General features: G+C 39.3%; 1 protein-coding gene across 1 annotated transcript in view; it reads right to left on the bottom strand.

Annotated features, from left to right (window-relative positions):
- Positions 1-25,242, bottom strand: part of PRKCQ (protein kinase C theta) — a 120,770-nt gene that overhangs the window by 28,825 nt on the left and 66,703 nt on the right. Inside the window, exons 12-14 of the mRNA XM_007935450.2 lie at positions 12,749-12,840; positions 10,704-10,766; positions 1,039-1,177 (exon numbers count right to left, since the gene is read on the bottom strand). Of these exons, the coding sequence (XP_007933641.1) occupies positions 1,039-1,177; positions 10,704-10,766; positions 12,749-12,840 (294 nt within the window). The remainder of the gene's footprint in view (positions 1-1,038; positions 1,178-10,703; positions 10,767-12,748; positions 12,841-25,242) is intronic.

Genomic DNA, 25,242 nt, shown 5'->3' with positions numbered 1-25,242 from the left:
CCTCGGAATCCCAAGGAGGGGTCACTATGAGTTGGGGCTGACTTGATGGCACATAACAACAACAACAGGTGTCAAATGCCTGAGGCACCGTACCACCAGAGCTCCCTAGATGTACAGTTAGAACTGCTTTCTAGGGCTTTCAAGGCTGGAATCTTTCAGAAACAGATCACCAGGACTGTCTTCTGAGGTGCCTTTGGGTAGATTTGAACTGCCATCCTCTCAGCTAGTCATCCAGTGCTTAATTGTGACACTCAGGGACTCTTTATCAAGAAGTATAGGGATATTCAAGGATAAAGAAGCAGTTAAGATAATTGTTATGGTATGAGAAGGATTAAGTGGTAGAGGAGTGTCTAATCTCCCTGGGGTGGGCAACTGGGGGAGTATTCCATAAAAAAGGGAATGAGTATGTGGTGTAGTCGGATTGATGAATGCCTTCTGAACAAATGCAGCTCAGAATGAAGAAGGTGATGCTTTATTTGTTTGGTGGGGGGTGGGGATGATGTTTAGATCTCATATGTTATCTCACTGAATGCTTGCAGTACTTTGTGAGATGAGTATCGTCCCCATTTTACAGAAGAGAAAAGTGAGGCTGAGTGAGACTTTGGTCATCTATCTATGTTTATGCAAGGCCAGTTTGGAATCTTCAGTTCAGGTTTTCTGATACTAAAATCAAGCCACTTGACTTACTCAGGTGCGAACACGTGAGAGTATCCAGTTTCCACCTGGTTCTCCACGAGTGTTTCCTTCTGGTTGAATTTCAGGCAGGGGTTGAAAGGAGTCATGACTGAAAGGAAAAGCTGAGCTACTCAAGCCTTGGAGAGATGTAATTCATATCAGCACTGACCTCCGTAATATAATAATGGCAATACACGTGGGACTGGATTTATGAAATAGTCAGAAAAACAATGATCACTTCTGAGCCAAAATACCTAAAATCTTCCAGCTTTAAAAGGAGGAAGAAACAGTAGGGCTTGGCCCAGGGTTCTGTTGGGTTGGGGAAGGGGCCAGTCGTAGGCCTTTTCGGCAGCACGTCCCTACCTCTGGCGCAATGTAGTCAGGAGTTCCGCAGAAAGTATTTGTCCTTGCGTCCCCTAACATGTTCTCCTTGCACATTCCAAAGTCTGCTATTTTGATGTGACCATCCTTGTCTAACAGGATATTATCTAGCTTCAGGTCCCTGAAAAATAAAAGCGAAGCAAAATCTCATTTTAATGAATACAATCTTGTTCAAACAAAATTACCACACTGAGGGATGCAGCTGGCTCCAGCCTGAGAACGCCTTTCAAATGTTGTTCCTCACCTATGGCTTTGCTTAGTGTGCTCACTGCTCTGCTGTTTCTTGGTCTTTACTTCTTAGCTAATGTTTCATGCTTGGAGGTTTCCCAACAGCCCTTCCTGTCCCTGCTCAGCCTTCTCAGGGTCTGACCCACACAGATGTTTGTATCTTCTATATCCAGCACAGCACTTAGTCTTTGGAGCTGACTTCCTATTTCTTGAATGGCTGATTCAGTAGTTGGTAAGAAAGGGCATGAAGGTTAATGTATAATCTCTCCAATGTAACATTAATTTTAAGAGAGGACTTCAAGAAACAGCATCCAATGGAAAGAAACTGCTAACAATAAAATGTCACCATTCATCTGGTAGGTGGTAGTAGGGCTGGTAGGTGATGAGGTGTTTGGTATAGGGTGTTATCTAATACTACACAACTATCTGCTTGTCTACCAGCTTGAGTATAGACAAAGATAATTCTTCAAAAGAATGGTTGGTGGCCACTAGTTACTCCTTATGACTTATCAAGGAGTACAGCTCAAGATAAGGTTGACAAAAGCACAGATCTGAGATCTTTATCCCACTCCCTATCCAGAGGGTCGGAAGGAAAATGGGGCAATCTACTTCTGTAGTGATACTGCCTTGGAAACCCAAGGAGGGGTCGCTATGTGTCGGGGCTGACTCGGGGCCACTCGATGGCACATAACAACAGCAACAACAACATCCAGAGGGTAATCTTTAGGGAGAAAAAGCCTACAAAATATACTTACTTTATGCCATTTTTTACATATTTCTGTTTATGAATAAATTATTTATACTGTACCTAATTCCAAGACCAATTAAGAAAGGCTTTCCTAAACAGAATAAAGAATAAGTGGTGGAATGGTTAAGGCATTTGGTTGCCAACCAAAAGGTTGGTGGTTCGAACCCACTGGCTGCTCCACGGAAGAAAGATGGGATAGTCTACTATAAAGATTTATAGCCTTAGAAACCTGATGGGGGGTTGCTATGAGTTGGAATCAATTTGATAATTGTATGTAGTAATTCCAAATAAAATATGGTATATACATACAATGGAATATTACTCAGCCATAAAGCGAAATGAAGTCCTGATACATGCTATAACATGGACAAACTTGAAATTATGCTGTAAGTCAGTTATAAAGGAACAAATATTGTATAATTCCATTTACATGAAATATCTAGGTTAGGTGAGTGTACAGAGACCAAAGTTGATTAGTAGTTACTAGGGTTGGGGATGGAGCTCTGGTGGCGCAGTGCCTAAGGCTTTTGACTGCTAACAAGGACGTTGGTGGTTCAAACCCACCAGGTGCTCTGCAGAAGGAAGATGGGGCAATCTACTTTCATAAAGATTTACTGCCTTGGAAACCCAATGGGGGTCACTAGGAGTCAGAATCGACTTGATGGCAATGAATGTGGTGAGTTTAGGGTTGGGGACACTGAGCTCCTGTTAAGGGTGATAAAAAAAATTTTGGAAGCAGATAATATTAATGGGCTGAACAACATGATAAACATAACAAATTTTACTAAAATCATACATGAGCAGAATGTTGAAAAGGCAAATGGTTTGTTACATATATATTTACCATAATTTTTTTAAAAAAGAATAATTCTAAACCAGAGTCCACCTGATGCCAGAATAACATGTCAGTAGGTTCCTCTCCTTAAGGAACAGACATCCTCTTAGAGCAGCCCATTCCATTTTTAGATAGATGCAACTGAAACTGATTTTTTACACTTGCTTTTTGGTAAGATTTAAAATAAATGAGCCAAATTATGCCTACCTATAATTTTACCTCATGGTGCAAGGATGCTTTCAAATATTATAAATGATACTTTGAATATTTGAAAAGTGACATCAGATTTTCTCTTATCTTTCCTTTACCAAGTTTAAGAACTTTGTTTCTCATGTTGTTGTTGTTGTTATGTGCCACTGAGTTGGACCCAACTCACAGCAACCCCTCTTTGGGTTTCCGAGGCAGTATCACTATGGAAGTAGATTGCTCCATCTTCCTTATGACATGGTTTTCATTCATTCCCTTCAACATTCCAGACACTACCTGTCCAATATCTCAAATTTGTCAATTTTTATCTTAAACTATGGTGCTCAGAATGGACCCAATGTCTTCTAGATTCATAATCTGATTGGTGCAGCAAAGGGTGGCACTGATTCTCTTGCCTTTTACTGAAGATATTGCACTAGTTGTTTTCGTAACTCCATGGCAATAAAGGTTGATATTGAGCTTCTTGTAAACCAAAACCTCCAGCTGCTTTTTTATAAACAAAACAAACTCTCATTATACCAGTTTCATCTCATCTTGTACCTGTAAAATTGATTTTCTTTTTTAAAGGTAATATAGGTGCTGCAGATGACATCAATTTCTTTAAAATTTTATTTTATTGATTTTAATCAATAGACTTCTATGGATTCTAGTTTATTGTCCAACATCCAGCCTTCTCTCCCTTTATGTTACCTGTCCATGAATATCCAAACTTTCTGAAATCTACTCTCTTAAGTCCAGGTTATGTGGTTGGTGATGGCTACCAAGGCCTTCATTAGTCATCTCAGATGACTTGGTGTGGAATAGGAATAACCATTGTTTCACTCCATACTGAATCTCTTAGAGAGTTTGCACAGGGTTCCTTCTCAAGAATTCAGATCCCAAAGGGCCTGGTAAGTAACCGATGCCCTTGGAACAAAGGTGGATGCCTTGTTCAAGGTGTATCATTCATTTTTTTCTTCCCTTGATATGGGGACCCTAAAGCTTTCTGAGTTAGATACCTAAACCAAGGAGAGACCTAGGGCTGTTTCTGGCTTGTCCTTTAGCATGTCCTTAGAGAAGCAGAGAGAAAAATGTTAAAAGGAGAGAAAAATTAAGTGGCTATGCTAAGAGCAGCAAAAAGAGAACATGTAAACAGAAAGAGAACCAGAGATGACAAGGAAGAAGCTACTTTGGTTTCTGATGGGTCTGCAGTTCTCAGTTCCAGTTTCTTAATGAGGCCTAGCTTTTGCTTAAGCAAAAGCTTGACTGGTTTTATGTTAAAACCAAACACCAAACTTGTTGCTGTTGGGTCAGTTCTGAGTCATAGCAACCCTATAGGACAGAACAGGACTGCCCATAGGGTTTCCAAGGCTGTGATATTTACAAAAGCAAACTGCCACATCTTTCTCCCACAGAGCTACTGGAGGGTTGGCACCACCGACCTGTTGGTTAGTGGCCAAATACTTAACTACTGTGTCACCAGAGCTCCTTCATTTCATGTTACTCATCATCAAAGTCCTGATTAAGAAAGTATTCATTATTCTTCTAAGTTCCCATAATCAATAGTTTTATCTCTCTTCTTGTTAAACTGAAAACTTTATGAGGGTGGAGATACGTACGGACTGTGTGTGACATTCTGTATTATGACTGTCCTGACAAGAGTATAGCAAGCACTAACATTCAATAAGTATTTATTGAATGGATTTATCACTTCTATTTCACCCACCAGTGACTTTCAGTTGCAATTAGGTCCTGAGTAAATAACTGTTCCCTTTCATTGCTTCTTCCACCTCCTGTGAGAGTAAATTAACTTGAGAACCCAAGAATGGAATACAGCTCTGCTTTGGTTGAGTGAGACAACTAACAGATGTCCCCAGAGTTGACAACTTCAATCTGGGCCTGCTCAGTAATCTCCATTATGAATGCATCACCAGCAGTCTGTCCTATGGGAGGCCTGAAGCAGATCTCACATTCTGTTTCTCTCTCATCCTAACGGAAATACTGTTATACACATTCAATACTGGGTCTAGATAGATAGATAGTTAGCATCTATTGAGTCCACTCTGACTCATGGCAACCTTATGAACAACATAATGAAACATTGTCTGGTCTGGCATCGTCCTCACAATCGTGTTAGAGTCCAACGTTGAGGTTAATTGTGCCAATCCATGTCACTGAGGGCCTCCCTCACCCTCATTGACCCTTTATTTCACCAAATATGATGTCCTCCTCCAGAAATTGATCCCTCTTGTTGAGGTGTCCAAAGCAAGTGAGTTGGACAATGTTCTGTTGTGATTCATAACATCTGCATGGGCTAAATTTTGGAAGTAGCTCACCTACTTTCTTCCTGGTCTGTCTTGGTTTAGAACCTGTCTGCCAAGGATCACCCTGGCTGATAATTGAAATACTGGTAAGTTAGCTTCCAACATCACAGCAACATGCAAGCCACCACAGGATGACAAACTGACAGAAGAGTAGTGGTATCAGCTCTAAAAACTTCCAAATACATTTAAGTCTTCTCATTAGAGAATGCTAGTCTCCTGCCTCTCTGATCTTTCATTTGAATTAAGTACATTGTTTCATTTTGACTTATCAATTATATTTCAGTGAATCTAATTATAGGTCATATTTAACTACTTTTATGTTAAAATTTCAGGTTCATTTTCTAATCTACACTCCATGTAATATTGTGATCATTTTGGGTTCCTGCTATATGAAATACATTTGCCTCAATTATGGCTATGTATACATACTTCTAGAAATTTGGTTGAAAGATAGTTTTGGAGTCATCATTAGGTATGCAGACACCCAGATACAGGGCAATACACAAATAATCAGAATGATGGAAATAACATCTAATATTTTCATTGGGTTTCTTGCTTTCATTTTATCACTTGATTCTTATAACAACTCTTCAATCTGGAATTATTCATATTTTTATTCATATTATTCAGAATATCATTCTGATAAAAAATAAAAGCTGTTACAGGTTATATGATTTATCCTAGGTCATACAGCCCATTAGTGAGATGGGATGCAAACCCAATCTTTTTCCTCTTTTATATCCCCTTTGAGTAATGATACCAAACTTGGTCTTTCCCACTGAACTGATCTTGCTATGATAGCCAGCATTTCCTATAATGACAATGGTTCACTTTAACGGATTCTAAAAATAAATGTTTGGGCTTTCTGCTAGGAATAACAAATTTAGTGTCAAAATTTCAATCTGCCTTCTAAAGTGAGTCATGTGTGTTTGGGGATGGGGATTGAAGGTCATTGAAGATTTGAGAAGTCCAAGTTGGAATAAGAAAGGTGCAGAAAGCCTGCCATGCAATGCCAGATCTCCATGCAGGTAAGAATGAGATCAGAGGATGATCAGGAAGGTTCTTTGCAGCCAACTGGAAACACTACAAAACTCAAAGGTCAAGAATATTTTAATATGTGTTAGGCTATTTACTCCTCACACTCACCTCAAAGGACATCAGGACTTGGAAGAGAATTTTCAGAGTTCAGGACACCTGGTTTGTCTCTGATAAGCAGACTCCTTGTGTCTGTCCAAAGGAGCAGCACATCAGTGCCTCAAGTGTAACAAAAAATTATGTGGAAACTTTCATTCAGTTGTGTGGTCAATTATAAGCAAAGCTTTTCCGTTCAGAAGAAGCAGGGTGTTATAGAGAAGTCCTTGACTAGAAGTCAGAAAACTTAGCTTCCAAATCCTAACGGTATCACTAACTAACTCACCAAGTCATTTCCCCTCTCTAAGTCTCAGACTGCTCATTTGTAAAATAGATACAATGAAGTTTGCCTGGCTTATGTCACAGGGTCCTTGTGAGCATCAAATGAGATAATCTGTGTGAAAGCCATTTGAAATGGCTTCAGATATATGGGTTGGACCCAGATTTGTCATCAATAAATATAATTTTAAAGTCCTTTTCAGTTCTACTATGCTAAGATTTGAGATGCCAGATTGCTCTCTTTCCATGTCCTCATATTTTCCACTTCTTTGTTTGTACAGCTGGCCAACCAGGGCTTATGACACTTTGTAAGATACCACTCCTTTTCAGGTTCCACTAGCACATTGCAAATGATGCTGCTGCCACCTGCTTCTCCACATCTCACTGGCCTCATTTCTTGCTATTGCCCAACAATAGCCTTTCCACTAAAGATGAACACATTTTTTTTTAATATTCCTCCATGTGACCTCCTTATTCCTCTCTGTGCCTTTTTTGAAGTCACTTTTTCCACCTGCAATATCCCTCCCCTTTAAACATCTATCTTCAGACAGGAATTTTTGTTAGTATACCTTCATTCAGTTTTGATGCTATCAATATTTTTCTTCCCTTCAGCACTAATTAGAATCATAGTCTCTTCTTAACAAACCCAGAATTTTTTCTTATTGGTGCATAAGAAGCCTCAGAAAACATAGTTTCCCATACAATGACACAATGAGGGCTCTGAAATGGGTACAACTTCTTTGTGAGACTTAAGCTATGTATGGACCTTTATAAGGAACTCTTATGGTGTAGTGGTTAAGGCATTTGACAATTGACCAGAAGATCAGTGGTTCAAGCCCATCAGCTGCTTTGTGGAAAGATGAGGTAGTTTGCTTCTGTAATGATTTACAACCTTGGAAACCAATGAGGTTCACTCTGAGTCAGAATTGACTCAATGGCAGTGAGTTTGGTGTTTTGAGTTGTGGACCTTTGTTGGTCTTTATTTCTTCTGCATGTCAGTAACTTAGAAGATTCAGTGATAAAAGGAAACACTGTGATATGGAGAAAGAGACTACACTGGGCACATGGGTTCTGTTTTCTTGAGATCCCTTCTATCTCTAATATCTCTTTCTCTCAAACCTTCCTAATTTTTTCTTCCTCTCTCTCTCTCCATCCATTCATCCATGCATCCATCCATCCATCTACCTGTCTAACACAACGTACTGTCTCCTTAAAACCAAACCAAACCCACTGCCATTGAGTTGATTCAGACTCATAGCACCTGTAAATCTTTATGGAAGTAGATTGCCTCATTTTTCTCCTGTGGAGCAGCTGGTGGGTTTGAACCACTGGCCTGCTGGTTAGTAGCCAAATGCCTTACCTACTACACCACAAGAGCTCCTTTACTGACTCCTTCCAAAAAAAGAAAAAAGAAAGAAACTCACTGCCATCGAGTCTATTCCAACTCATAGTGACCCCACTTTGGGTTTCTGAGGCAGTAAATCTTTATGGAATTAGATTGCCCAGTCATCCTTCCACGGAGTGGCTGGTGGGTTTGAACAGCCAACCTTCTCTTTAACAGTCAAATGCCTTAGGCACTATGCCACCAGAGCTCCTTTTACTGACTCCTTAGGTATAGGTAAATTTTAAGTATATTGCAGGCATCACAGATATACAGGGAAATAAAACATAGATCTTCATCAGGTTTTCAAATAATGTTTTGGTGGGAATTTCTCAATTTCCCAAAAATTAAAAAAATATAAAATAGTGTCTTAGTTACCTAGAAGTGCTATAACACAAATAGCCACAAGTGAGTGGCTTTAAGGAACAGAAAATTATTTTCTCTGAGTTCTGGAGGTTAAAAGTTCAAACCAGTATCTTGGCCATGTCATATCCTTCATGGTTGTTCCTTGGTGTCTTGGAGATCCTCACTGGCATCTGTCCCTCCCCAAAACCCTAAAGTGTGCTTGTATCTGCTCTTTTTATGAGTCAGAAGTGATTAGGTTTAGGACACACCCTACACTGGTAAGGTATCATTAACACAATAAAGAAAACTATTTCCAAACAGGATTCCATCCAGAGGGAGAGGGGGTGAGATTTCAATACATATTTTGGGAGGCCACAATTCAATTCCTAACAAACAGCTTTTTAAGCTACTGTATTTTATATAGATTATAAAAGGAAAGAAAATTATATTCAAAGAACGTCAACGACCCTGCTGTTCCAGAAAACTGACTTCCAAAATTTCCCTTCAGTCTTTAGTTCTTTGACTCCAAATAGGGCAGTCCTCATCTGGCTGTACCTTCTGAAATGGAGGGGTGCTCCCTAAGCGAATTTTCCAGATAATGGTAGCTTACTCTTTAAGCACTAAAGCTTAAATATTAACCATCTCTGATGCAATGCTTTCTGAACTGTGTTATGCACAGTCTGGCTGTCTTAAACAATCGGGGCGGAACATAATTTAACCTATATTGATGACTCCAGTTCATGATTATGAACATCTGCCACAAAAGACCACATAATCCTGTACTCCTGGAGCCTTTTAGTTGTTTTGCATCTTGCTTTTATGTCAGGTTGTCAGCTGTCACTTTTCATTGCAGTGGCTGTGCTGGCCTCCAGCAGCTCTGCCAGCCAGTTTCTGTTTCCTCACCCCCCTCCCCCAATCTGCAGTGAGCTGGAAACCAGACAACTAAGCTTTTAAAGATGTGTATATTAAATAAGTGTCAACAATGTTTTGAGAAAAGAGGTGAGGAGACTGAAGTACAAGAACTTTCATCGAAGGGCTTTGACAAAATGATGTGAAGTGACATTGTACAACAGAGAAATTTTGGATAGGCATCCACTTATGAAAAAGTACAGACATGGCATTCTGTGCTTTTCTGTGATGTGTAGGACCATAAGTTTCTACAGGTGTGTGTGAGGCTCAAGAAAAATTCCTGTTATGGATTGAATTGTACCTCACCTTCCCTCCCCCAAAAATGTGCTCAAAGTCTGGTCCTTGTACTGTCAATGTGATCTTCTCTGAAAACTTGGCTTTCCTTTTGTTATGTTAATAAGTTCATACCAGTATAGGGTAGATTCAACCTGATCACTTCTAAGTTATAAAAAGACAGAATACATACACACACACATACACACACATACATAGGGGAAGACAGATGCCACATGGAGACTGTGTACAAGCCAAGGAACCAAGGAATGCCTGGGGCTACTGACAAGGAAGGAATGGACACAGCCAACTCTGATTGGAACTTTCGGCCTCCACACTGTGAGAAAATCAATTTCTGTTCTTCAAAGCCACCCACTTGTGGTATTTCTGTTACAACGATACTAGGAAACTAAGACACACCCCCTGGAGAAAAGTTCACAAGCATTTCTAGGTGGCCCAAAGTAAATACAAGCAATAAGAAGTATAAAATCGAAAAGAGTCAAGGAGGAGAGAGAAAGCAACAATAACATACTAAAGACAGGAGAATAATGGAAGGAGAACAGGGGCAGTGAAAGGGAGAATGAAAGTAAGGGGCAGAATAAAGGACAAAGGAGATTAGAATCTTACTGCTTTGAGACTGAAATTTCTTACTTGGTTGTTAGTAAATCATCGTCCATGTTATCACTCTGGATGTAAGGCTAGGGTATGGAACTTCTTATCACAAAAGCACATGGGCTACTTCATATCACTAAAAAAAAACAAACAAACTCACTGCCATCAGGTTGATTCTGACTCATAGCAATCCCCACTGAGTTTCTGAGGTGGTAAATCTTTATGGAAGTAGATTGCCCCATGTTCTTCCATGGAGCAGCTGGTGGGTTTGAACCATCAACCTTCTGGTTAGCAGTCAAATGCCTTAGGCACTGGACCACTAAAGTCTAATAATTAAAGTAACTGGATCAAGCTATTTAGATATCTAAATGTTCATTTCCAAGAAGCAACGTTTACCTGTATACAACTCCTTTGGAATGAAGGAACTGCAGACCAAGAATAATTTCAGCAGCATAAAACCTGAAAGAAGGAGAACAAAGGTTCAAAATGAATGCATTAACAGGACAAAATAAAATCCCCAAACCCAATTTTGTATGTTATGTAATGAGTGCTACATGGAGGTGCTCTGCTAAATGGCTTACATACGTATTTTGTTTAATCCTAACAAGAGGAAGCTGCTATCCATTTATACATGAGAAAACTGGTGGGTGGGAGGAGGAAAGGTGGACACAATGCTTAGGGGACACTGAGCTTCTGTTAAGGGTGACTGAAAAATTTGGGAATGGCTAATGGTGATGGCTGAGAAATATGAACAGAATTAATGTCACTGTCCACGTGAAGATTGCAGAAACAGTAAATGTTCTGTTACCTGCATACGTAACATACACAGATACACAAAATAATAAGAAGAAAACTGAGGTTCAGACATGTCTAGTGTCTGCACTGATAGTACAACACAGAGCTGGTATCTTAAACTAGTCCCAGAGCTGGTATCTTAAACTAGTCCCATGTGAGTCCAATGCTTATTCTTACACTGTAAACGACAATGTGCCAACTGTCATTTTTCTGTAACTAAAACACACACACACACACAAAAATCAAATTCAATAGTGTTGTGTGATTTCTTACACACAGAGGAAATATTTTTTCCTTTTATGTTTGGTTTGCAGCCCATAGACCTGCATGTAGGGCCATTCCAAATAGATCAGGCTTGTTTATTTTCATGCTGGTACAATTTAGCCTATACAAGAAATGAAGCCTTAGAGGTGGAGGAAAGGATATTATAAGATAGAGGGTGATACGTTAACTCTTTATCTTCAATGATGACAGACTTCAGAGGAAATTAGTTTATACCATCACGTGAGAGATTAGGGTTAGTGATAAGGGAGAACTTCCTGGAAATGATATTTACTGGATCTCACAGAAAAATACAAAAATTGCTTTCATGGAAAGCACTTAGGACACAATAGATAGCACGTTTCCAAGTTGGCTTCAATGTATTACTGAACATTGAAGAAGGTAGTGGACTGAGTCCTTCTTAGCACAAAAAAAATGCCTGATGATTTTTCTGCTGCAGAAATCCAATAAAATGATCTCTGGGTACTTTGCTGATGGTTCCCGGAGGCAATGAGAGCAGGAGAGTGCTACCCATTAGATTTTACAGAACAGCAACTTCAGCCAGGGTTCTTGCAAGAGCTGGTGGAACAAGTTCATCTTCAAACTCGTTCATCTAAAGCACTCAAAATGCTCATTCAAAGGTGAGTGAAAGATTACTGAGCATCAAACAATTAAAGCCAATCTGTAGCCATCATTTTAAAGTAAGCCTGGTGGTACAGTTTCCTTTTGTTTGAATTTCTCGATGGTTCTACTACTCTGGACCCACAGTAGGGGTTGGGGGGCACACAGTGGTAGGCACAGGTCACAGCAGGTTCTGCAGGACTCAGCTGCAGTCCCACCTGTTAAACGCAGCCTGCTCCATCACGCTTGCATCTATGGTGGCTTGATGCCAAAGAAGGTGAAGATTTATTTTCAAACAGAGTAAGTGACTCTTCCAGGTTCTTAATTCTCATGCCCTTTGAGTCAAATGCTTTATGCCTTCACATTGAGTTTCCCACTAAAGTTCCTGGCTAAGAGCTTCATCTCTAGGGACCACTCTTATGGTGTGTGTATTGTTTTCAGAGGTAAATCTCTGCTTCTGTGCTCAGATTACTTAGAAATATGAGTGGCTGCAGTTCGGATGAACTGGGGTGGTTTCTTAAGAAAAAGTGGCTAGCTTCAAAACACAGAGCAATGAAACAAAATCGATGCAATTTTAAGTTTTGTAAACTGGGAAAACTGTTGCCTTGTTTGATACAATCCTGAGTTTATCTTGCCTTGGAATTTAGGCATACTGAGTGGGGAAACAAGAAAAGAACCAAAGGGGAAAAGTACTCTGTGGCATTGGGCACATAGTAACTGACAAGAATAACGGAAAAATCCCAATCCCTTTAAAGGGCCCTTACGTAGCTCTGCAAAGATCAAACTTGTGGCAGATTTGGATGTGGTACATTAAGTCTCCTCCGTTGAGATATTCCATTACAAAGAAGAGGTTTTCCTAGGGAAAAACAAACACACATTTTTGCTTCTTAAGCAAGCAAAGAAGAATTACTTTTTAAATAGATCAGATTATTCCAGAGGAAACAATTCTATCTTTTATTTATTATTATTATTCTCATTATTTTAATCATTGATGAAAGAACTTGGGCAGAACGATTACATGATTTTCCTCAATTGATAAAGTCATCAAGTAGCTTCGCTTAAATGCAGAAATAGGGTGTTCCAACACCTTGATCGTGTCGATAGAGAACTGTTTATAAGACAGTGCATACAATGTATGAGATTCAGAACTGAAAGGAACCTTAACTTTCAAATGAGGAAGCAATGTTTGCCCAAAACACACATCTTGTTAGTGGTAATGCTGTAAGAACAAGCCAATCTAGGGCTGTTTTTGTTTATGTTTTGGTGAAAATATATGCAGGAAAACATATTTTCACAATGGTTACATACTTCACAGTGTGTCTCCATACTCACTATCTCTGCCCATATTCACTTATACTCTCTGCCCATTAAAGTTCTCATCTGTGCTGTAGAGTTGTCTTTTCAATGTCATATAGCTAATTCCTCAATAGGGTGCAATGCTCAAGGCAGATATCCAATGCTGTTTTGAAAAGACTTATAAAAAGACTCCCACTGCACTTCTATTAAAGGTGATGGAAAAATTTGGAAATGGTTAATTGGTTGTAGTTGAACAATATGATGAACATAATATCACTGAATTGTACACGTGAAGATTATAGAAATGGCAAATGTTCTGTTACCTATATACTTACCACAGTTAAAAAAGAAAAAAACAAAAGACTCTCAATCAAATGTACACAGACCAAAGTTTAGTAATGGTTATCAGGCATGGGAGGAAGTGGAAAAGGAGGAGTCATTTAGGAAGCATTGAGTTTATGGTGATGGGCAATCTGGCAGCAGATATGGTGATGGTTGCACAACATGATTAATGTAATTGATGTCACTAAATTGTATGTGTGAAAAATGTTGATTTTGCAAATGTTGTGATATATATCTCTTCATAGCAACAAAAAAAAAAAAATCTTAAACAAGACACCCCAAATAATTTAGCTGATCTTTAGAACTTCTGGACCACATGAAATCTGGGATATCAGCTGGGGTTCTGGGTGACATTGTTTGGAATGTTTGTATGCTACAATGCAGTAGATGGGGCATGTAAGAATGAGGGTCCAACTCAACATACCCACGGGACAGTGGGACAGTGCTGGGTATCTAGTTCACACTCATTATCAACTAGATCACATACTTATCATACTTATCAACTAACAGTGTGTAGGATGGTAAGGGAGTACAAGTCTGGGGCTCTGACTGCAGGAGTAATCCTTAAAAACATCTGTTCATTCATTCAACATACATAAAACAGTTACTGAACCCTTGGTGGTGCAACAATGAAGAGCTTGCCTGCTAACTGAAATGCTAGCAGATCGAACCCACCCAGTGGTTATTTGGGAGAAAGACTTAGCAATCTGCTCTTATAAATATTACAGCCTTACGAAATCCTACGGGGTAGTTCTACTCTATCACATAGGGTCACTATGAATCAAAATTGTTGTTGTTGTTGTTACATGCCGTCGAGTTGGCCCCGACTCATAGTGACCCCTCCTTGGGTTTCCGAGGCAGTATCACTATGGAAGTAGGATTGCCCAACCTTCCTTCCGAGGAGTGGCTGAAGGGTTTGAACCGCCAGCCTTCTGGTTAGCAGTCAAGTGCCTTAGGCACTATGCTACCAGAGCTCCCATGAATCAAAATAGACATCACCTAATAACAGCAACACATTCTAGGAGGGGTGTGGGCACAATCAGTACAGGTGATTGAGACACAGTTCTTGCCTTCAAGGGGCTTACAATCAAGTATCATCACATTTCTTTCTAATCTCGAGTATACTTTTTAGAGGCAAGTGAAAGTAGATAAAAGTGTTGCCCTTGATGGAGGACGTTATGCCTGTTATTAGAGCTAGAAGCAGACAAGAGCAAAACTGGGGGGTCTCCAGGTTGTTGTCAGAGTACCAAGGTAGCCACGATTCCAATGAGCCTGAGCTTCTTGTCTTAGTTCTCTAGTGCTGCTATAACAGAAATACCACAAGTGGGTAGTTTAACAAACAGAAATTAATTTTCTCACAGTTTAAGAGGCTACAAGTATGAATTCAGGGTGATGGCTCTGGAGGAGGGTTTTCTATCTCTGTTGGATCTGGGGGAATATCCTTGTCTCTTACTCCTTGGCTCCATGGTGATCTTCATGTAGTGTGCCATCTATCTCCCTTCATCTCTGCTTCCTTTGCCTCCTCTTTTTATATCTCGAAAGAGACTGACTCAAGACACACCCTATGCTGATACTGCCTCATAAACATAACGAAGGAAAGTCATTTCCAAATGAGATTATAACCACAGGTATAAGGGTTAGGATTTACAGCATATATTTTGGGGAGGATACAACTTAATCTATAACACTCCTCCTACTGATTGAAACAATATTTCTTTAACAAATACATCGCTAATACTTTCAGATCCTTTATTTTCAAAGGGTCCTTATGAATCACAGAATGAGTAATCCATAAACTGTGTGAAATGTTTGGCATGTTTGTGCATGAATTTGCACTTGAAAACCTCACTTGGGTGATTTTCCAACAGAATTAATCTTGAAGTTTTGATGTGAGATCAACCATCTATAATGGTTTTACACAGACACAGTAGTGGAATGCCATGGGCCACTCAAGATAATGGTAGAAACAATGTTGTGGTCGGACAGGGATATACTCTCTCTGCCATTTGCATTGAGGCAGGATTTGAAATTGAGTATTGTGGCAATTATTTAAATGATTCAGGTAAAGAAGTGTCATCCTGCTTTTTCCAAAATTAACCTCAGACCTAATTTACAGGCTCCATGCATCTGTAACTGGAGCCCAACCTTTTCTCTTCTGGACAAACTAAAACTCTCTGTGAACATAAACCATAATTAGATTGATATTTCAAACATAATTTGAGATTAATTCATTGCCTGATCTGTACACACCTACTTTCTTATCAGCACATCCTCTCTCTAGTTTTTCTTCTCATAATACTATATGAATAGTTTCTGATCTTTACCTTTTTATTCAAAACTATAATGGTCTTATACAGACACAGTAGTGGAATCTTCATTTAAGCACTCAAGAGAATTAAAAGTATAAATACCTTGGACTTGTTGCTAGGAGGAACCAGTCCCTGGAGGAGGACATTATGCTTGGTAAAGCAGAGGGTCAGCAAAAAAGAGGAAGACCCTCAATGAGATGGATTGACACAGTGGTTACAACTATGGGTTCAAACATAGCAACAATTGTGAGGATAGCACAGGACTAGGCAGTGTTTTCTGTTGTACACAGGGTCGGTATGAGTCAGAAGTGACTCAGTAGCACTTCACAACAACAACAACAACCACAGTGCCCAGATAAAAGGTTCCTTTTAAGTGAGAGGATGCTTACAAATTCCTATAAAGTTCGTAATTCCAGAATGTACAAATTGTCAACTTGAAGAAAGTGAGGGAAGGAAACTAGAGACAAAAGTTGATCCCTAACTCTCACCCATCTTGGGCGTACCATGCCCATCTTGTCTCAGATCTAAATTAGATTCTTCATCTAGTGGTGAGAGTTAAAAAGAAAACCAGAAAACCAAACCCATTGCCATCAAGTTGATTCCAACTCATAGTGACCCTATAGGATAGAGTAGAACTGCCCCATAGGGCTTCCAAGGCTATAAATCTTTATGGAAGCAGACTGCCTCATTGTTCTCCCAAGGAGTGGTTGGTGAGTTCGAATAGCTGACCTTTTGGTTAGCAGCAAAATGCTTTAACCACTGTGCCACTAGAGCTCCCAGAAGTGAATTTGTGCCTTTAAAAAGAGTCCAAGCTCAGTCAATGTTGACTACTGTGGGAATTAGGAGACGACTACATTGCTGTTGTTGTTGTTGTTATGTGCTGTTGAGTTGGACCTGACTCATAGCGACCCCTTCTTGGGTTTCCCCGGCAGTATCTCTATGGAAGTAGATTGCCCAGTCTTCCTTCTAAGGAGTGGCTAGTAGGTTTGAACCACCAGCCTTCTGGTTAGCAGTCAAATGCCTTAGGCACTCAGTTATACTTGATAACTGGTAGCTGTTATCACTACAACTTAACTCACTGATGTCAAGTTGGACCCAACTCATAGTGACCCCTCCTTGGGTTTCCAAGGTGATATTACTACGGAAGTAGATTGCCCAACCTTCCTTCTGAGGAGTGGCTGGTGGGTTTGAACCACCAGGTTTCTGATTTGCAGTCAAATGCCTTAGGCACTACGCTACCAGAGCTCCAACAAACAAAACAAAAAAACTCATTGCTGTCAAGTCGTTTTTGACTCATGACGACCCCATGTCTTACACAGTAGAATTGCTCCATGGGTTTTCTTGGCTGTAACCTTCACAGAAACAGATTTCCTGATCTTTCTTCTGCAGTGCCACGGGGTGATTCCAAACTGCCAACCTTTATGTTAGCCAAAACTACCAAACTCATTGCTGTCGAATTGGCTCCAACTCATAGCAACCCCTCCTTGGGTTTCCAAGGTGGATCTCTACAGAAGTAGATCGCCCAGTCTTCCATCTGAGGAGTGGTTGGTGTGTTTGAACCTCCAGCCTTTTGGTAGCAGTCAAATGCCTTAGGCACTGCACACCACTCAAGCCACCCAAGGCCTTGTTATGATAATAAACTCAAAAACTCACTGCTGTCACGTCGATTCGACTCATAATCACCCCTCCTTGGGTTTCTGAGATGGTATCTCTATGGAAGTAGATTGCCCAATCTTCCTTCCGAGGAGTGGCTGGTGGGTTTGAACCGCTAGCCTTCTGGTTAGCAATCAATTTGACTATAGAACAGTTTAAAAGACAGCCAAAAATACAGGAGATGCTTCCCAGAAAAAGGAACTCCAGTCCTATGACTTTTGGGAAAACAGAGAGATTTCCTACAATATTATCCTTTCTGTTCTGATCACCAGGTGAGAGCAAACATCAGACAGGGTAATGAGCGGTAACATGGGCTTAGTCCATGTTAATTTTATATAACCATTTACTAGTCTAAACCCCATTTCTTTATGCTAGGTAGAACATTAACTTATGCAAATCATTCACTTGGGTGAGTCAGAGTTGAAGTTGTGATGGTGTTGGGCATGAGATACTCTAAATCTGCCCTGGACCTAGACTTTGTGCTGGTACAGCATTTGTTGAGTTGAAATTATATTCTCTCTGTGCCACCACTAATGAGCTGTGTGATCAGGGAAATCATACTTTCTGTGGCCTTCAACTTCACCCACTTTTAAAGGATAACAATTAGTGAGATCCCTGATCAAATTCTCCTTTACTTGCCTAACCAATCAGTTACCACTGAGTAGAGTCAATTCCAATATATGATGACCCCGTGTGTGTCAAAGCAGAACTGTGCTCCATAGAGTTTTCAATGGATGTTACCTTTCAGAAGATCACCAGGGCTGTCCTCTAAACACATCTCTGGATGGATTCAAACTGTCAACCTTTCAGTTAATAGCTGAGCATTTAATGTCTGTGCCTGATTTTCATTATACATTTAATAATCTTTCCTTTCTTTTCCTTGGGAAAAGTAAAATTAATAAACTGTGACTGTTAAGCACATTACACCAAGATTATGTAGCACACTTCCATATGATAAAATAAATATTGTAAGAGATGATACGATGCTTACAAAATTCTTAAATCTTTGTCTGGAAAAAGTGTTTACTTGAAGTTTAATCAAAAAATAGAGATGAGCCCTCTTCAACCTCTCTGGGTGAACCTGAACTACCAACCTTGAGCAGCCAAGCGCTTAACTATTGTGCCACCCAGAGAGTCCCATCAATGTCTACACAGGTATTGAAGGTCCCCAGGGTCTTGGATTATTTTAACATTTAAATGAATCTCACCTTAGCCCAAGGGCTGAAAAGCAGAATAGGTTAAGAAAGGAACGTGGTTTAGCATTGTTTCCAGTAAACAACAGGGGTGGCAGAAGAATCAACTTTTGATAGGTCTTTGTATTTTATTTCTGAAATGTGAGTTTCATTCTTTTACAAAGAACTAAAACTCCTTCCTGGAGGAGAAGAGTACTATCTCTGATTTTGGAAAAAAAATGAAACAAGGGAGTAGAACTTGATCTCTAGGGCTCTTACTTCACTCCAAGTATTCTGAGTTTTGTCACTTCACATAGCAAGGTGGCAAGAACATAGCATTTTATTAAGTGGCTACTTGGAAAAAATGAATTTTATAAGAAAAACATTGCCTTATTTAGCTAGTTTACCACAGGCAGAAATACACCAAGGTTCTTACAAGTTCTGATGTTGTCAATTCAAACACAGATTGACTTTTATAGTGAGCATTCCTACAAAGGCTTCATATTTCAGACAATTCATTGTCTTCAGGGTGAGTTTTTCCAGTGTCTTTCTATTTTTCACAGCTTTTATTAATGATACAAGGAAACACTGAACATATTTCACTCCCATCACACAATGCAATGCACTGCCCTCCGGTCGGATCTGACTCATAGCGACCGCTCTTTGGGTTTCTGAGGTGTTATTACTATGGAAGTAGATTGATTGCCCAACCTTCCTTCAGGGGAGTGGCCGGTGGGTTTGAACTGCCAGGCTTCTGGTTAGCAGTCAAATGCCTTAGGCACTAAGCCACCGGAGCTGGGGTTTGACAGTACAATTACATGAGGGCCTTTGGAAGAGTAACTCATTGACTACCTGTGGTTAGCAATGGCATCTGATGCACCATTCAATAACATGTATTTATCTATCAACTTTCAAGTTTACAAATATACCCATGCCTTCTGATCTGTATGCCAGATCATAAAAATAAGAATATCAAGATTATTCATTGCTTTGCTGTGATTTTCAGACAACTGAAAGCAATAATCAATACAGAAATTCTGTAGGTAGATGGATATGCAAGTTCTCTGGTTCTCATCAATTACACTTGGGTTTTTTTCTTTTTTGGATTCTTCTAAAAAACCAAATATTTACTGTATACTTGCAAAATCACACACACACATGTATATCTTGGCTGACAGAATTGGATTTTTTTGTTTTACTATAGATTTTTAAAAAGGTGAGATTTCATTTTAGGGTGACTCTTTAAATTCCTTAATATTCATATCTATGTAACATTAAACTGTAAACACTGTAAAAATGATTTATATTGGTAAAAAGAAGGAATGTAAAAACCATAGAAGATTAAAAATATTTAAATAGTTTGCTAATTCAAGAACTAGAAAAATCATTAATTTCATTTTCCAATAACAGATGTCACAGACTAACTTCAGCAGATTTCAAGCCCAAATCCTTTAAATCATGCTGGCCTAATTTTACCAAAGCAATTGTTTTTGAATCCCTATCCTCATCACTCCCATCCTGTTTTTCTTTCACCGTCAGTACACTGAGTCTTACCAAAAAACCCAAACTCACAGTCATCAAGTTTATTCTGACTCATAGCAAACCTATAGGACAGACCAGAACTGCCCCATAGGGTTTCCACAGCTCCCGTGGAGCAGCTGGTGGGTTCAAACAACTGATTTTTCTGTTAGCAGCGGAATGCTTTAACCACTGCATTACCAGAGCTCCTTACACGGAGTCTTAATTAGTGTGTTAAAAGTAGGGGTGGGGGAATCCCTTCATATGTGAACTACCACAGTGAAGGTTTGTTTACATTTTCACTTCTTCTCATTAAAGATGCACTAAGCATTTGTAGGGCTGTCACTCAAAAGCAAGATTTTAGTTGAGAATCACAAACTTTGAGAGCGGCCTTTTTAACATCCGTCACTCTGTGGTTGTAAGCAAAGGGAGGGGCCCAGTGACTGGTGAAGATCACAGAGATGGGGTCAGGGCTGCCCAAACCACGTGCTTTAAAGGAACTGAGCCCTCAGGTGGGGGCGGAGCTGTAGGGACCCTTGCAGTACTGGTTTCAACCCACTTATTCCTAGCACTAAGCAGCATCTAGAGAAGCTCACACAAACATCCCTCTGATATCCTTACACACCATACATTAGGTTGGTCAAACACATGCTCAATTTCTTAGGTATGCCTGTCATCTAGAAGGATGGAGAAATTCTAAATCTGGAGTATCATGTCCATTCCTTTCTTTTGGACTGGGCTACAGAGTAAAACACCCTAGAGAAACGGGTTTATTTCCTTTTCCATCAACAGTACACCATCAAGTACCGAGATAATCGTTAAATTTTACACCAAAAATATCCCCTGAAGTCTTCTTGAAGCCAAGCAACAGTTTAGCTTAAGAGTAAAGAATGTCTGCCTTATGTAAGATCCATCTACATGGGATCAAACTGATAGCAGCAACTCCAAGATTGGATAGGAACCTTAGGGGCAGTGAGGGTGTGTTAACGGAGGAGGAACAACTCAGAAAAAAAGGGTGAGAATGGGAAAGCAACTCAAAGAACGGGATCAGTGTCACTGAATTGCACATGTAGAAACTGTTGCATTGGTGTATGTTCTGCTGTGTATATTCTCAACAAAAATAAATAAAATAAGTAATTAAAAAAAATGCACCATTAAAAAAAAAACAAAAAAAACCCCAACAAATAATTTTTTGTATATCTAAATGTAGAGAGTGCATATGTGAGTTTGTGTGTGTGTGTGTGTGTGTGTGTATGAGTGGAGAGTGGGAGGGAGAGAGGGAGAGAGAGAGAGAGAGAGAAAAAGAGAGAGAGAGAGAGAGAGAGATGATTTTCTGCAGAACCAGCAAATGCTTTCATTGTTGTGGTTGTTGTTGTTATGTGCCGTTGAGTCGGCCCCGACTCATAGCGACCCCTCCTTGGGTTTCCGAGGCAGTATCACTACGGAAGTAGGATTGCCCAACCTTCCTTCCGAGGAGTGGCTGGTGGGTTTGAACCGCCAGCCTTCTGGTTAGCAGTCAAGTGCTTTTAGCCACTATGCTACCAGAGCTCCTATGCTTTCATTAGGACCTGTTTATTTTTCTACTGTAAACTCTAATTAGTAAAATTCACTGCCCTCAATAGATTCATTAGTATGTGTCAGAAATAAGGTGCCTGACTTTTAGAGGTTTGTATCCTACAACAAGGACTCAGGCTCAGTTAGTGTTTACTGCCTTAATTGTTCCAGATCTCTTGTATTAACTGACAAATTATTTTCCTTCATAGCAGAAGTACACACAGGACTCCATTTCATGAATTACATTTTTTTCCCCCCTTATATGGTACAGTCTGTAATGAGAGGCAATTTAGTAGTTAGGCTTAAGGATGTTGCTACCAAACTGCCTGAGTTTAAATCACGACTCCACTATTTAAAATGTATATTTTCCAAGATACATATATATAACACATATAAGAATAAGGAATATAAAATACAAAAAGCATATTTAATTTAATCATTGGTGAGCTCAACTTATAACATTTAAATATTTAGATAAATGGTGTAATGCCTAAGGCATTTGACTGCTATAACCAGAAGGCTGGCTGTTCAAACTCACAAGCCACTCCTTGGAAGGAAGGTTGGGCAATCTACTTCCATAGTGATACTGCCTCAGAAACCCAAGGAGGGGTCACCATGAGTTGGAACTGACTCGATGGCAGTGAGTTTGGTGTTTTTTTGGTTTTGTTTTTATGGTGTGGGGCTTCCATTTGTACTCTTGCCCCAAGTCTTGCAAATGTGGGGGCCCAATCTTGTCCTAACTATAATACAACTTCCTGTTTTCTTTCCTGTGTGATAAAATAACAACACTATTTGTAATAAAGGTTAATATGAAATAAATTCTTACTATTCATCAAGCACAGGGCTATTTTATGAGGATTATTTAATTTAGTTTCAGATATGAACCATAGCTCATGCTAGTACTACAAATGGCAGATCTTTGGATCTCTATTTTGATATCTATAAAATGAGGGACTCTGACCTGGTAACTTCTATAATCCCTTCCTACTCTAAAATTCTGTCTGTTGAGGCTATCACTATGAGAAAAACAAACTAGTATAACAAATCAAAATAGTAGCTATGGACTAACCAATACACTCATAATAATGCTAAAGTTCTTTAGATTCTTCCTCATGTGGAATTCATAAAATATCAATAAAATAATAACAGAAGAGGATAGAAACAATAGTCTATTAAATTCTTACAATGTTAATTGCCCTATAAAAGTAGACATTGTACAACAAAAGGTAGCATTCATTACAGATTCCCTTTAAAATCTTTCTTGAAAATATGACTTCTAGAAACATATTATTATTGATTTTGGTTAATAATTTCTACTTAATGAAAATATTTATAACTGCACTTGCAGAAATAGTTCCCCCCCAACCCCCATAACCCTGAAAATTAACCACTTACTTGATCTATTAAACACTTAGGATTTAAAAGCTCATTTACTTATTCTGGGTAAATACAAACCATTACAAAATCAATGTATAAGTTAGTTTTACTTCAGTTTATTTTGTAGTCCTGATGACTGCTCTCACTTTGCCAGTTTGATTATTGGGAAAATCCCATCATACGTTTCCCCCATTTCGACTCTCAGAAGGATCGCTGCTCCTTACTAGAATTTGCCTGTTGTCTCTATTCTACCTCTTCCTCCCATCTTCTTTCATTACCTCCCCCACTAATGCTTCCCTTCAGTCTGGTTTATTCCTCATTGCCTCAAGCATTCTCTCTTACTCTTAACCTTTAAATCCTGCGATTTTAACAAGCTTCCACCTTCTGGAACACACTTTCTGAAAGGGTTTTGGATAACCACTGGATCTATTTACTCACCACTCACCCCTAAATATTTTGTAATTTGACACATGTCCTCATCCTTTTTCTAAGATGCTTCCTTGTGTGATGACTGAACAACACGTTTGACAGTCTGTGTTTGGTGATCAACCTCTTCACCAGTCAATATATCATCTCCTCTTTCTTGAAATTCTTTCTTCTCTTGGCTTCCAGCCCTCTTCTGGTCCTCCACTTACCCTCCTGTGCAATCCTTCCCTGTCACTACCCCTCCCCCCTTTCTTTTTTCTCCTCCTACTTAGGAGCTCTGGTAGCATAGTGCCTAAGGCACTTGACTGGTAACCAGAAGGCTGGTGGTTCCAACCCACCAGCCACTCCTCGGAAGGAAGGTTGGGCAATCTACTTCAGTAGTGACACTGCCTCGGCAACCCAAGGAGGGGTCGCTATGAGTCGGGTCCGACTGGACGGCACATAACTACAACAACAACTTAGGAGTGGGGCTTTTCTTTTGTTTGGTGCTTGGATCTCTTTAGTATGCTTATTCCAACTCTTGCACATTAACATAGTTTTCATTACTGCCTGTCTGTGGAAAAGTCCCAAAGTGATCACTTTCTCAGGCTGTATTCTGTGCACAGCAATCATCTCAAGTACAAACACAACACAAATTTTTGTTTCCTAAGGGACTGCATCTCTATGGGTCTTATTTTGAGAAAAAAAAAAAAAAAATTCCTGGGAACAATACACATTGAGCTGTTATATGCTATTTATCATATATCATTTATCACAGTTTTTCTAAGAGTACTAGCTGAGAAAAAGGCATCGAAATAGAGAAGTGTAAGTAGAGAGTGACAAAGAGATAAATAGGAATGATTTTGGAATCAAGACAGAGTTCCAAAAGCTACAGAAAGTACAAGAAGATAGCCTGAGAAGAAGGGGCAAATAATGGGATTGGAGGGCACAGAGGACTGAGAAGAGGGTATGTCTAAAACAAACATCTTCTCCACCACAGTTTTGCTCAGAACCAGTCTTTCTAGCACTTCAGAATTCTGACAGAGATTTCATAGCCAATATAATTTACTGAAAAATCATTCATTTTTGTTTTCCTAGAACATTATTAGGATTCTGTGTGTGTGTGTGGGGAAGCGGGTGTGTGTGAGGGAAATGGAAAAAAAAAACACAACACATAAAGCAAAAGGAAAAACATGCTTCTTGATATCAAGGAATGTCTTATTTAAATGGAGAAACAGAATAAATACAGATGAAGGAACAATGGCATCAGTAGGGTTGGTATCATCCAGCACAGTAACTAATGGAGCCAAACTTCCCCTCCCTATGCACCCCATGTACGAAACCATAGAGAAGCTTTAGCTACATTTATTATTAATTTTAGGTATAGAATAATCTGTGAAAAATATAGTTGTAAATTACTTAAATGTAGTATTTCTTAGATTATATGCATAATGACAACAAACATTTTTGTAAAATCTTTCTACACTGAATTACATTATTAGTTACAAGATTATTAGTAACAGAGAGGAAGCCTATTTTTTTTTCCAGGGTATTCTTTGTTTATTTATTTATTTATTTATATTAGGATTTGGGTGAAGATTTACAGAGTAAATTCACTTTTCATACAGCAGT

The sequence above is a fragment of the Orycteropus afer genome, unplaced genomic scaffold, assembly GCF_000298275.1.
Source record: "Orycteropus afer afer isolate SDZICR_OR568_19922 unplaced genomic scaffold, OryAfe1.0 scaffold00028, whole genome shotgun sequence".
Taxonomy (NCBI): Eukaryota; Metazoa; Chordata; class Mammalia; order Tubulidentata; family Orycteropodidae; genus Orycteropus; species Orycteropus afer.
The sequence above is the reverse complement of the archived record's forward strand: the minus strand, read 5'-3'. Positions and strand labels throughout refer to the sequence as shown.